The sequence below is a fragment of the Sus scrofa genome, chromosome 2 (genome assembly GCF_054392235.1).
Source record: "Sus scrofa isolate SSC_HxYL_T2T_F1_AM1 chromosome 2, Sscrofa_HxYL_maternal_Yorkshire_Landrace_v2.0, whole genome shotgun sequence".
Taxonomy (NCBI): Eukaryota; Metazoa; Chordata; class Mammalia; order Artiodactyla; family Suidae; genus Sus; species Sus scrofa.
The window spans coordinates 30,327,367-30,341,057 of NC_139384.1; the positions used below are offsets into that span (position 1 = coordinate 30,327,367).

The following is a 13,691-nucleotide window of genomic DNA, read 5'->3' on the forward strand; positions in this document are numbered from 1 at the left end:
GATTGCAATATTCTTTTTCCCACCTAGGACCAAATGGCTCGGAATCCAGCAGCTATTGACATGTTTATCATAGGTAAGAGGAAAAAGTCGTCTTTTTCCCTTCTTTCTGGTAAAATTCAGTGGGTAAAAACTCTTCACTTACTTGGCAATTTTATATTTGTATTTCTCTTTCTTTTTTTTTTAAATGATTTTTTTTTTTTTTTTTTTTTTTGTCTTTTTGCTATTTCTTGGGCCGCTCCCTCGGCATATGGAGGTTCCCAGGCTTGGGGTCTAATCGGAGCTGTAGCCACCAGCCTACGCCAGAGCCACAGCAACTCAGGATCCGAGCCGCGTCTGCAACCTACACCACAGCTCATGGCAATGCCGGATCCTTAACCCACTGAGCAAGGGCAGGGATCGAACCCACACCTCATGGTTCCTAGTCAGATTCGTTAACCACTGCGCCATGGCAGGAACTCCTCTTTTTTCTTTCTTTTTTTTTTTTTTTGTCTCTTTAGGGCCACACTCATGGCATATGGTGGTTCCCAGGCTAGGGGCTGAATTAGAGCTGTAGTCGCTGGCCTGCACTACAGCCACAGCAATGTGGTATCCGAGCCGCGTCTGCAACCTACACCACAGCTCACGGCAATGCCAGATCTCCCACCCACTGCGAGGCCAGGGATCAAACCTGCATCCTCATGGTTCCTAGTTGGATTCGTCACCGCTGAGCCACGATGGGAACTCCCCATATTTGTATTTCTTAAAGCTTGCTAGTTTATAAGGTAATATACCTAGACTCTCATTAAAATAGCCCTTGGAGTTCTCTTGTGACACAGTGGCTTGAAGATCTGGTATTGTCACTGCTGTGGCTTGGGTCACTGCTGTGGTGTGGGTTTGATCCCTGGCCCAAGAACTTCTGCATGCCCAAAATAAAAATTGCTCTTGTACATTATTTGACTTCGGTTTCTATTTGGAAAAAAGCCATGCCGAATACAACCTTGTGCTCTTAGGACTCTGCTGTAGAACAATGAATTGTAAAGAATTTTTTGGAATGTGTATATAATTCCCTGTATACACACATGCATTTTACATAATACACATTAATACACATAATACACATTAATACATAATTAGGAATGTAGATACATAAAATAGCTATATTTTTTCTCTTTTGGTGTCAGTGCTATAGTAAAAGACTGATCAGTCACACCAGAGACTTCAGAACAGCAGTCTTCAGAGACTCGTAAACTGGGGCCTATAAACTTCTTGGCACACCTGGCTTTCCTTGGCCTTAAGAGTTTATTTTTCACAGGATTTTGAGAACAACTTAATTTGTATATGAGTATAGCTCACCCCTTTTGCTGTCCATCCATTCTTATTCGGCTTAGGTTTTGCTCACATAAGAGAAGTTTCCTGACTATCCATTCTGGTTTTTAAAGGCATTTCTGACACATATTAAACATCCTTGTTTATTAATAGTAAAGGGGCCTTCCAGGCTAAGGCATCTGTATGTAATTGTATCTCCTAATTGGAACCTTGCACAGAATCTAAGTGTCTGTGTATCCCAACGATGGCATATTCTAGGTTTGTGGTATACTTCACAACATTAAGAAGCTCTCACCCCTATGTAGTAAGTCTTAAAACACTTTTAAACTTAGTGTTTAAAATCACCCTGATTCCTGTGATCTGTGGTTTCTAAGTTAAGCACCCTCTGGGCTTAGGCCGCACTGCTTCTTACTCTTAGTTTGCTACTGGTCTGACATGGTGGAAGACCCCACCACGATAGCAGAGTGCTAGGGCTGAGAATACTATTCTGGGAGTTGGGGTTTCTCCTACAGTGAGAGCACAAAGCAAAAGATTTGAGATGCACTGGAAGAAATGAGCTGGGAGGATAGTGCCAGGAGGAAAGATGTGTAAGTATCTGATCTGACTTTCTACTACCTTGATAAAATCTCAAGACTATCAAAGGAATTCCAAGATATGAGCTTACTTTAAAAGGTGGACTATTATTACATCTTGATTCAGTTATGTTTGACTTTCTTGGAATTTTTGGTATAATATAAAATGGAATCTTCTGGTGATCAGTACCTTATTAATTCATATTTAAGAAAACAGGAATCTGAAGTTCCTGTTGTGGCTCAATGGGTTAAGAACCCAACTAGTATCCATGAGGATACAGGCTTGATCCCTGGCCTTGCTCAGTGGGTTAAGAATCCAGCATTGCCACAAGCTTCGGCATAGGTCTCTGATGCAGCGTAGATCCTGCATTGCTGTGGCTGTGGCTTAGGCCAGTAGCTGCAGCTCCAGTTCTACCCCTAGCCTGGGAACTTCCATATACTGCGGGTGTGGCCCTAAAAAAGTAAAAGAGAACCGGAATCTGTATACAGACAAGTTTAGAGGTGAAGTCTGCATGGAAAATTTTGTCCTTTTAAAGAACATACTTTGGTTGGTATTGTAATAAATTCAGGTTCACTAAATATACCATGCTAATTTCTCTTTTTATGTAAATCTTAGGATATTTTTTTTTCTTGCATAGCATTTTATTTCATGAACTATACAAAATGGTTTTTTAAATTCTACAGGGAAACTAGTAGCTCTCAAAACAGAGAATTGTACCATCTATGAATTTTAATAACATTCACATGGCCCCTTGATATCTTGCTCAGAGTGGATAGATGAACAGTGACCATTTGAATTCAGTAGCATTTAATAAATAAGGGGTCAAAGTGGGCCATTAGTAGACACTGAGAAAAGAGTAAACTATTGTAGTTTACCTTCCCTCAATTGATACCTATAATTTTTTTTTTTTTTTTTTTTGAGGCTGCTCCTGTGGCATATGGAAATTACTTGACCAGGAGTCAAATTAGAGCTGCAGCTGAGGCCTACACCACCACCCAGCTTGTGGCAAAGCCAGATCCTTAACCCCGCTGGGTGAGGCTGGGAATCTAACTTGTATCCGCAGAGACATTATATTGGGTTCTTCACCTGCTACAACAGGAACTCCAGATACCTTTAAAATTTTAAAGCTCTATACCATCGGACTTGAGCTTAAATTATATCTTCAGTCATGCCCTAAATAGAATAATTAAGTAAATTTAGCATCTGCCATTCAGTGTGGCAGAGTGCAGGGTTAACAAAAACAACATCATGAAGAAACTCATTGCAACATGGATTAAGGGACTAATGTGTGGTGGGCACCGAAATATATTAACAGTAATTAATGGGGGTCTGATAACATTGTGTTGTATTACGTAGAAGACGCAGCATAATTCATGTAAATACTTGTGGTGGATCCAGTCACTAGATCATGGATGTGGTCTGGATTGAACTATTCCAGTCATTCTTCTCTGCTTCAAGCTGGTCACTGAGAATATGGAAGACCACTGTACATTTGAATCTGTAGTAGTACAACGCGACCACTTTGGGATGGCCTGATGCCCAGAACCCCACAGTGCTGTACCCCTCTTAGATGTGGAGACTGAGCCTGGCTTCTGCCAGAATTTTGTGTATGAGTCAGGATGTACCCGGACCAGATGGACCCTCACCATCTCAAGATAGGTGCTGATACTTTTTCTGTAGTTTCTTCCTAGATCTAACTATCTTCTTTGTTCCCTGTGTTCTAGAAATTATAGACAGAAGGGTTTTCATCCTTGTAAGTTTAAAAGTCAGTTATTTAGTTATAAGTGTAAAAAGTAACTTGAAGGTAGTTGGAGGATTCCCTAGCAAAGTAGTTGGGAATAAAATGGATAAAAGTTGAGGATAAAAGTTTATATAATAAAGGATTAGGAGTTCCCTCCCTGGCTTAGCAGTTAACAAACCTGACTAGGATCCATGAGGATGCGAGTTTGGTCCCTGGCCTTGCTCAGTGGGTTGGGTATCTGGCATTGCCATGAGCTGTGGTGTAGGCTGTAGCTCCAATTTGACCCCTAGCCTGGGAACTTCCATATGCTGCAGGTGTGGCCCGAAAAAGCAAAAAAAGAAAAAAGAAAGAAAAAAGAAAAAAAGGATTAGTAGAATGCTATTTATAAATGTTTCTGGTTTTGATGTCACACCTTAAGCATAGAGAAATTATCATTTCTTCCTTGTTTCCTGTATAGATTTTTTAAAATTGCGTGTCCTTTTCTCTTTTTTCCCCCTTCTTTGTTTATAGGTGCTACTTTTACTGACTGGTTTACTTCTTATGTCAACAATGTTGTATCTGGCGGTTTCCCTATCATCAGAGACCAAATTTTCAGGTATGTCACTTGGGGCTTTTTGGATTGGAATGATTATAAATCAGAAAAAAATGTCAGTTACAGATCATAAGATGAAGTTTCCCAAGAAAGTTAATAACAGACCATTTCATCTTAAATCTCACGGTTTTATTCTCACATTAAAGCCAAAACATCCAAACAATTGATAAGCCAGGTTTTTTCATCTTAGAAAATCAAGAGAAGAAAATAATTTTGATTTAGAAGCTGTGGCTTTATAGTAGTTACATAGTTTTTTGGGGGAGGGAGCTATTTGCCAATTAATGGATTTACTGTGAATAGCAAGTCAGTAACTATTAACTCTTAGAGAATATTATTTATTATCTCTAAATGGAACATTCAGGTACTATAGATGGTATTAGAAGTCATATTGGTTCACAGTAGCCTGGTTGGCAGAAATGATAGATTAATCATACACCAGAGGCCTATAGAATAACATACCAACACATTCTTATTGTTAGAGTTACCGTTTATAGGGCATAGCTGGGTTTTTAGATGTCCCCAAAGTTTCCTTAGCTCTGAAAACTGAGATAAGCTATTTTATTTTCCAAGTTAGTTACTGATCCATTATTTGAACCACTGATTGTTGAATCCCGATGACCTTCATTACTGATTCAAACTTCAAGGTTTTCTAGTTTGTAATTCCTAGTTTTCTTTTAAGCAGAATGACTATATACCTTTAAGATGGCAAACATGATTTAAATTTTTTATCCTAAAGTAAAATAGAAACTATTTTGCATTGTGTCTTTAAATGTTTTTGTCTTACAGAATTGACATTTGTTGATTTTAAAAATGTTTAATTTTTTAAATTACCCAGATATGTTCACGATCCAGATTGTGTAGCAACAACTGGGGATATTACAGTTTCAGTTTCCACATCGTTTCTGCCAGAGCTTAGCTCTGTACATCCGCCCCACTATTTCTTCACATACCGAATCAGGTGAGAATTTTAAATGGGGTCAGCGTTCAGTTAACAGTGGGATATGTGCTGTGGATGTGCTGTTATCTCGCCCCATTTGACATGATATATAAAATACATTTTGAAAGGCAGCTTCTTGCTGAAATGTGGAGGTAGGTGGATAACCAAAAAAATGTCTACAATATAGTGTTTATAAAGTACCTTGAGATTATATCAACCTCTAAGTCATGTCTTCAAAATAGGTTTCATGCCAGGTACTTTGAGAGATGGACCACCAAGGTATAATCATCATGAAAGGTCATATTAGAGTTACAGTGCATTCGAAGAGCTATGAAGTTGCCCAAGATAAAACCATGCATTTAAGTTTTATCTTGCCCCTCTATATTCAGTTAAAAGTGTAACTGGAGTTCTCTTGTGGAGCAGCAGGTTAAGGATCCGGCTTGCCACTGCAGTGGCTTGGGTCGCTGCTGTGGTGAGGGTTTGATCCCTGGCCCAGGAAGCATGTTGTGGGTGCAGCCAAAAAAAAAAGTGTAATAGATTTTTACTCAGTACAGCCTTCATGTTAGATAGACATAGCGTTAAGCACTGGATTTGGTTAAATAAAAAACAAATATTAAACTCACTTTAATTCGAAGTATTCTGAGAGTTCCCTTTGTGGCTCAGCAGGTTAAGGACCCAATATTGTCTCTCTGAGGATGCAGGTTCAGTCCCTGGCCTCACTAAGTGGGTTAAGGATCTGGTGTTGCTGCAAGCTGCCACTTAGGTCACAGCTACAGCTCTGATTCGACCCCTGGCCCAGGACCCAGGAACTTCCATATGCAGCAAGCGCAGCTGGTAAAAAAAAAAAAAAAAAGAGGAAGTACTCTGGACTGTGAGATAAAGACAACTCATTACCCTAAGAGATTAAGAATGCTTTGTCTTTAGGTATATTTTTAAATATTTTATGATACATTATATGTATTTTCAAAATACATATACATGCATATATACATACTGAAAACAATAATAATGTATATTTAACCAGGAAGCATTTTAGAGTTTTGGTATTGTATGCAGCCTTTGATATGTCCAGTTACACTTGTACAGATGTTTATTTTCTGCTTTTTTGGGTTTTTTTGTCTTTTGTCATTTCATGGCTGCACCTGCGGCATATGGAGGTTCCCAGGCTAGGGGTCTAATCGGAGCTATAGCTGCCAGCCTATGCCACAGCCACAGCAACGCCAGATCTGAGCCGTGTCTGCAACCTACACCACAGCTCACGGCAATGCCAGATCCTTAACCCACTGAGCGAGGCCAGGGATCAAACCCGCAACCTCATGGTTCCTAGTTGGATTCGTTTCCCCTGCGCCACGATGGGAACTCTAGATGTTTGTTGTTTTAATTGTCTAATTTAGATCCTGCCGTAGATTGAGATCTGCTTAAAATAATAGCACCTATACATGCTTATAGGATACTCGAAAGGGAAATAATTCAGCAGATTTTCTGAGAAAGAAAGTAGTATTGGAAACGGTCACTGAACAGTGGAGGCATGAAATAGTGCCATTTTGCTTTGAGTTTTCTAGAAGCTAATGGAGAAAAGGGAGATGGGCTACACAGCCTCGTAGTGAAAGACTGACTCCCTTTTTTTAAAACAAGTTTTTTATGGCACTATGTTCTAGAAGGTGTTTCCCACACTGGTCCTCATTCAAATAGCAACAGATTTTTGTCACCATTGTGTCTGTAAATTTTTCTGTTGCCCCTCCGATGGTTACTCCTAACTGAAAGTCAAGTGTGTAAATTGAACGAAAGCATTTCTGTGGGGAAATCCAGCTAATCAAGCCAGTATCTTTGAGAATTTACAGGAATAGATGATTTACACAGACTTTGGGTTGGGTTTCTTAACTTCCTTTGGAAATTCCTTTCATAGTCTTAGCTCAAATACTGTCGTTCTTAGACAAAAGAAACCAACATGTCTCTACCACCCCGTTCTCCTCTCCAGGATTGAAATGTCAAAAGATGCACTTCCCGAGAAGGCTTGTCAATTAGACAGTCGCTACTGGAGAATAACAAATGCTAAAGGTGATGTGGAAGAAGTGCAAGGACCTGGAGTAGTTGGTATGTAGCCCAAGACTTGGGTTTATAGAGCAATTGCTTCTAAGACATTTTGGAAAATATATATGTGATACATCATTTGTCAAATGCATGATGCGGTTAGTGGAAAAGACTGCATCTTTTTAATAGCTATGTGTCAGTGTGAAAGATACTGTAGATTCTGGATTCTTCTCTTAACTATGATACTTTGCTGCATAAATATAACATGTAAGCATTGTTATTTTATCAGGTTAGTACTTTAAATATGAACTTTTGAAAAATTACAGCAAACTCAATTATTTAGGGATTAAATTTCCATTCTGTGGACTACACAGGTTCCCTGCTTTTTCCTCTTCTTAATTTTTTTCCCGAATGTTTATTCAGTATCGTATTCTTTCTTCCCCTTTTTTTTTTTTTTTTTTTTTTTTTTCTTTTAGGACCACACTCATGGCATGTGGAGGTTCCCAGGCTAGGGGCCAAATTGGAGCTGTAGCTGCCGGCCTACGCCACAGCCACAGCAACACCAGATCCGAGCCTCATCTGCGACCTACACCACAGCTCACGGCAATGCCGGATCCTTAACCCACTGAGCAAGGCCAGGGATCAAACCTGTGTCCTCAAGGATACTACTCAGATTTGTTTCCAATGAGCCACAGTGGGAACTCCCAGTATCATATTCTGTGGGGTTACAAGGTATAGGGCAGAAAAAGGAAATAAATTTCATAGCGGTCATCTTTTTGAAATTTCAGGAGACATTTTGAAACTAATAGCACAGATTTTTTATTGTTTGTCAGTTTCAATCATCTCTAGCCTCTGATTACCACTGACATTTGGCTTTTTAAAAATTATGCTTTTCATGCATTTCTGGCCCCTTAGATCCTTTATGTTTTGCTTCAGGAAAATAACATTATTTAAGCTACGCACTTTTGTTACTGGTCCTAAGCACATGCAGAATTCAGTTTAAAGTTGTTTTAATTAATTGCCACAAATAAATTAATGTTCTACATGTCTTTTAAAGGAATTTTTCATCAATTCGTTGAGGGTTCTAGTGCTAAAGAGTTTTTTGAAAGCTGTAATTCTTTTTCTGTCGTTTAGTCCATTGGAGTAAGACCTCTCGTGACTGCCATTTTGTCTGGGCTAAATGCTCAAGATGCATCTTCAGAATTTTATGTTTTACTCTCTTTCTACTTTAAACATTTAGATGATTCTTGTCTGTGTTTAAACAGGTGTCTGTGACACTTTTTATTACCCATGTCTTAAAGATGGTGTCTTTAATGCCTCTCCTTTTTTGGCTTTTATTCTAGTAGATATCACCCTCCCACGCTATAAGGAGTGAGGGGAGTAGGGAAAAAAATGTCAAAATACTCATAATCCCATCACTGTCAACGTTTTGTTATATTTCCTTTCAGATTTTTTCTAATTATGCATTTACTTTAATGCAGTTTAAAGAAGACCTATCTTATTTGCTATGATGAAGAAGGAAATCGTGTGCTTTGATTTATTCTTTCTGTTTTCTCTGCAGGTGAATTTCCCATCATCAGCCCAGGCCGGGTGTATGAATACACAAGTTGTACCACTTTCTCTACAACATCAGGATACATGGAAGGATATTACACCTTCCATTTTCTTTACTTTAAAGACAAGATCTTTAATGTCGCCATTCCCCGATTCCATATGGCATGTCCGACATTCAGGGTGTCTATAGCTCGATTGGTAGGTTAAATTTTCCTCTGGTGCTGATTTACATGACTTGGTAGAATTAACTCTGTAGAGGGTCTTTGCTGATTAGCCAGACAAATAGTTTGTAAATGGTATTCCAGAGAACCCTAGAGATTTTGAGGGAAGTGTCTTGGGAAGGGGGTATGTACAAATATGCCGGGGCGGGGGATGGATAATACGTAAACTAGGCTCCGTATTCTTCAATGTTTTTGTTATTGTTTTTGTTGTTTATTGTTAATGTTTTTTTGTCATTGTTTTTGTTGTTTATTTAATGTTTTTTTGTTATCGTTTTTGTTGTTTACTTTAAATAGACTTTATTTTTTAGAGCAGTTTCAGATTCACAGCAAAACCGAGCAGAAGGTACAGAGAGCTCCCAAGTACCTGCTGCTTCAACACATGCCTAGCCTCCCCCGTTATCAACATCTCCCACCAGAGTGCCATCTCTGTTACGACTGATGGGCCTCCACTGACACATGACTATCACCCAAAGTCCGAGTTTACATTAGGGTTCACCCTTGATGTTGTCTCTGGGTTTGGATGAGTGTATAATGACATGTATCCATGGTACAGTATCATATGAAGCAGTTACTGGCTTGAAAACTTGATTGTCTTTTCCAGTTTTCAAAAACAATTTTGTTGCCTAATGAGAATCACCACCCTAGACCACTTAGAATCACCTTTATTTTATGTCATTAAGACTGGGGTAAACAATGTCTTACATTGTTTTTGTTAAAATTCCCAATTTTGGGAGTTCCCATCATGGCGCAGTGGTTAACGAATCCGACTAGGAACCATGAGGTTACGGGTTCGATCCCTGGCCTTGCTCAGTGGGTTAAGGATCTGGTGTTGCTGTGAGCTGTGGTATGGGTCACAGATGCGGCTCGGATCCCATGTTGCTGTGGCTGTGGTGTAGGCCAGTGGCTGCAGCTCCAATTAGACCCCTAGCCTGGGAACCTCCATATGCTGCGGGAGTGGCCCAAGAAAAGGCAAAAAAAAAAAAAGACCAAAAAAAATAAAATAAAATAAAATTCCCAATTTTGTAAAATAATACAAATATCCTATAAAATCATGACAAAGAGGATGTAATGGGTAGACTTGTACTTTTAGTAGTTTCTCTTTGGGATCATTTCCTAAGTTATATATTTTTTTTAACTCTCATGTCTAGGGTTATGACAGGTGTAGCAGTAACCCTAATCTTATAGGCTATAAAATTATTAAAGCAAGTTACGAAGCTCCAGTTATACAATAGGAATAAAATATGAATTGTATACCCAGAATGTAATCCAATTATAGGTGTCCAATGTTAAGAAAAAGTCCTCTGGCTCCTGTGATGACTCTGATGGGTGGGTCTAAAATAAGTCTGGGAAGATAGACATGATACTAATCTGACTTAGAGCTGAACATTCCCCACTCCAGTTTGAAAAGAGAAGGATGATGATGAGACCTGAGGCCATTAGACTTGTGGTAGTTCTGGTGAAAAGAATCTACAGCCTGGGTTTGGAAGTGAAGTTTGCTTCCCTCCCAGTGAAGGAAGGAATGCTTTCTACTGTATATTTCCAATGCTGTGAATTTGCTGCTTCCTATAACTGTCTTCCACCCCATTTCTCTGTGAGATCCGTATCATCGTCTTATTAAATGTTGGATACGACTTACCAGTGAAGTCATCTGGGGCTGGAGTTGTCTTTGTGGGAAAGTTTCAAAATATGAATTTAATATCTTTAATATTCATATTTTCTGTTTCTTGTTTCACTTTTGGTAATTTGTGTCTTTCAAGGAATTTTTCCACTTGGTCTAAATGTTGAATTTATTTTCATAAAGTTTTTTGCAATATTCCCTCGATATCCTTTTACTGGCTGTAAGAGCTGAAATTATATGTACTGTTTTGTTCTTCATATTGGTAATTTATATCTTGTTCATCACTTTAGCTGGGAGGTTATCACTGTATTGATCATTTGAAGGAACAACTTTTGATTTCATTGATTTTCTCTATTTGCTCATTTTCTATTTCATAGATTTTTGGAGTTAGCTATATTTCTTTCCTACTTACTTTGGGTTTAATTTGCTTTTTTTAACTTCTTAAGGCAGAAGTTTAGATTATTGATTTTAGGTCTTCTTGCTAAGCACTGTCTTAGCTGCATTTCACAAATTTTGATGTGTTTCGTGAACATTTAATTCAAAATATTCTCAGTTTCCCTTGTAAGTTAATTTTTATCTGTGTCTTTTTTAGAAGTGTATTAATTTCCAAACATTTAGAGCTTCTCCAGTTCTCCTTTGATTATTGATTTCTAATTTTGCTATGGTTAGAGAACTCATTGTGTATAATTTCAATCCTTTTAAATGTTTTATGGCCCAGCATTATGATCTATCTTGGTAAATGATCCTTGTGTATTTGAAAAGAATGTATATTCTGATATTTGGGGGGATATTATTTGGGGTAAAATTGGTTGACTGCTTTTCGAGTTTCTATATATTTACTGATTTTTTTTTATTTTTGTTCTTTGAGAGATGATTATTGTAATCGCCATATAATTACAGTTTTGTCTATTTCTTTTTTCGATTCTGAGTTTTTCTTTTCTTTTTATTTGCTTCGTGTATTTTGAAGTTCTATAATTATATGCAAATCTGTTCAGGATTGTTTATGTCTTTTTTAATGAAGTGCTTCTTTTATTATTATAAAATCTCTCTCTGACAATATTCCTTGTCCTAAAGTTGTCACATGTTCCCGACCTACAGTGTAAAGAGTGTTGACGTTTGCGCAGGCAGTTTGCACAATTAAGTTACTCTTGGGCCAGTCGATCGTTTTGAGACTTGTTTTTAATGTTTTTAGAGTTAGTATAAAGTAGTCTTTACCTTAGGATAAATAGTTCTCAGACTTTTTGTTCTCATGATCCCCTTAAGCTCTTAAAAATTATTGAGGCCTCCAAATAACTCTTGATTATGTGGGTTATATGATACTTATCACGTTGGAAATTAAAACTGAGAATTTTTATAATATTTACTTACTCCTTTTTTAAAGTTTCAAAATTTTAAATTTAAAATTTCAAATTATAATAAACTCATTACATGTTCAACCCTCTCTTAACTATGTTCTTACTTATTTAGAGTTTTAGTTTCCTCCCAACCTCCCATTTTTCTGCCTTATGAAAAATGTTTTCTCTCTCTCAAGGATGAGAAAATAAAACGAAATGAGCATTCTGGATTTATTTCTAATCAACATGGAAGAGGCTATGGGGATTGTATTTGTAATGTGTTGTATTTGCATTGTAACTTTCCTATTTAAAAATTAGTTTTCTTGATAATGGAAGTTGAGTTTTTCTCTTTGTTAGTCCTCTAACCATATATCATCATACTTAATATTTCATTTGCCTTATACTTTGAATGCCGCTGTAAATTTTTTTTTTTTTTTTTTTTTGGTTGGTCGTAAGCCTTTTCTTGGTCTAGGTAGTTTGTTTTGGACACTTTAGAGGCCCCTGCTGCTTATTTATTCCCATTCTTGTCCATGTGTTCCTCTTTCCATCAACTGTGTGTGTCTGTACACTTTTGTCTGAGAGATCAGCAATCTCCCTCTTTAGCTACATTGATTTAATTTTGTTTTTTTCTTAAGATAATAATCATACTACCTGGATTTTAATGTTTCAGAATTCCCTAAGCCTTAATTCTCTCCCCTTTTTTGGACCTTCTACTGAATTTTTAAGTCTTTCTTTCCTCAATTAAAAGAAATCAGAAGATAAAAGTAATGAAATTTGTTATATTTATGTATATATTTCTGATTGTTGTTGTTCTTTTTAGCATTACAGTAAACCCTAAGTGATGATTCCTTTGACAAATCCTAAAGATAAATTTTTTTCCCACATTAATTCATTTGCTTGCTGAGCAGATATTTATGGAGTACCTATGAGGTGCTGGGGAAAATGCAGAGAATATGGTCAAAATCTCTGCCTTCAGGGATGTAATGTACAGCATGGACTATGGTTAACAATACCGTGTTGCATATTTGGAAACTGCTAAGAGAGTAAATCTTAAAAGTTCTCATCACAAGAAGAAAAGCTCTGTAACTATGTATGGTGACGGATGTTAACTAGATTGACTGTGATCATTTTGTAATGTATACAAATATTGAATCCTTATGTTGTATACCTGAAACGAATATCATGTTGTATGTCAATTATACTTCAATAAAAATAAAAATAAAAAAAGAAGAAGAAAGTTGAGGAGATTAAAAAAAAAAAATCTCTGGCTTGGAATTTACATTCTAGTTGGAAGAGACAAAATGTGGCAAATACACCCTGTGTTTATGTCAAGTAGTAATAAGTGCTCTGGAGAAGACGCAGCGGAAAGGGGTTAAGGAGTGGCCTGTTGGGTTGTTCTGATATAAAAATGTGTCAGGGAAGGCCTCGGTGACATTGAGTTCATACTTGAAAAAAGTAGAGGGAGCCAGGTGGATGTGTGGTCAGAGGATGTTCCCAGCAGAAGAACACCAAGAACAGAGGTGCTCAAGCACTCGTGTGCTCGGTGTGTCTGAAGAACTGCATGGAGGCTAGTGCACGGGGGAGAGTGGTTAGAGACGAGATCTCAGGGGTAGCGGGGTGCTGCATGTGCAATGCCATGAAAGCCTTGGTGGAAGGACTTTTGCTGCATCACCTCCCAAGTTTCCCAACACTTCCCATGTTACCATCTAGATCTTCCTCACTGTTCAGACTTCTGTCCAGTCTCGCAGCTTCTCTCAAATGTATGCGAGAGGAAACCGACAGCAG

The 13,691-nt window shown here is 37.8% G+C and overlaps 1 protein-coding gene across 2 annotated transcripts in view; it reads left to right on the forward strand.

The window, feature by feature from the left end:
- Nucleotides 1-13,691, forward strand: part of FBXO3 (F-box protein 3) — a 37,044-nt gene that overhangs the window by 21,503 nt on the left and 1,850 nt on the right. The window contains exons 6-10 of one of the 2 annotated variants that reach the window (XM_003480711.5): nt 28-73; nt 4,130-4,214; nt 5,047-5,169; nt 7,127-7,242; nt 8,741-8,931. In XM_003480711.5, coding sequence (XP_003480759.3) covers nt 28-73; nt 4,130-4,214; nt 5,047-5,169; nt 7,127-7,242; nt 8,741-8,931 — 561 coding nt within the window. Of the gene's footprint in view, nt 1-27; nt 74-4,129; nt 4,215-5,046; nt 5,170-7,126; nt 7,243-8,740; nt 13,144-13,691 lie in introns of those variants that run through there. The other variant, XM_085011515.1, reaches the window with a different exon arrangement.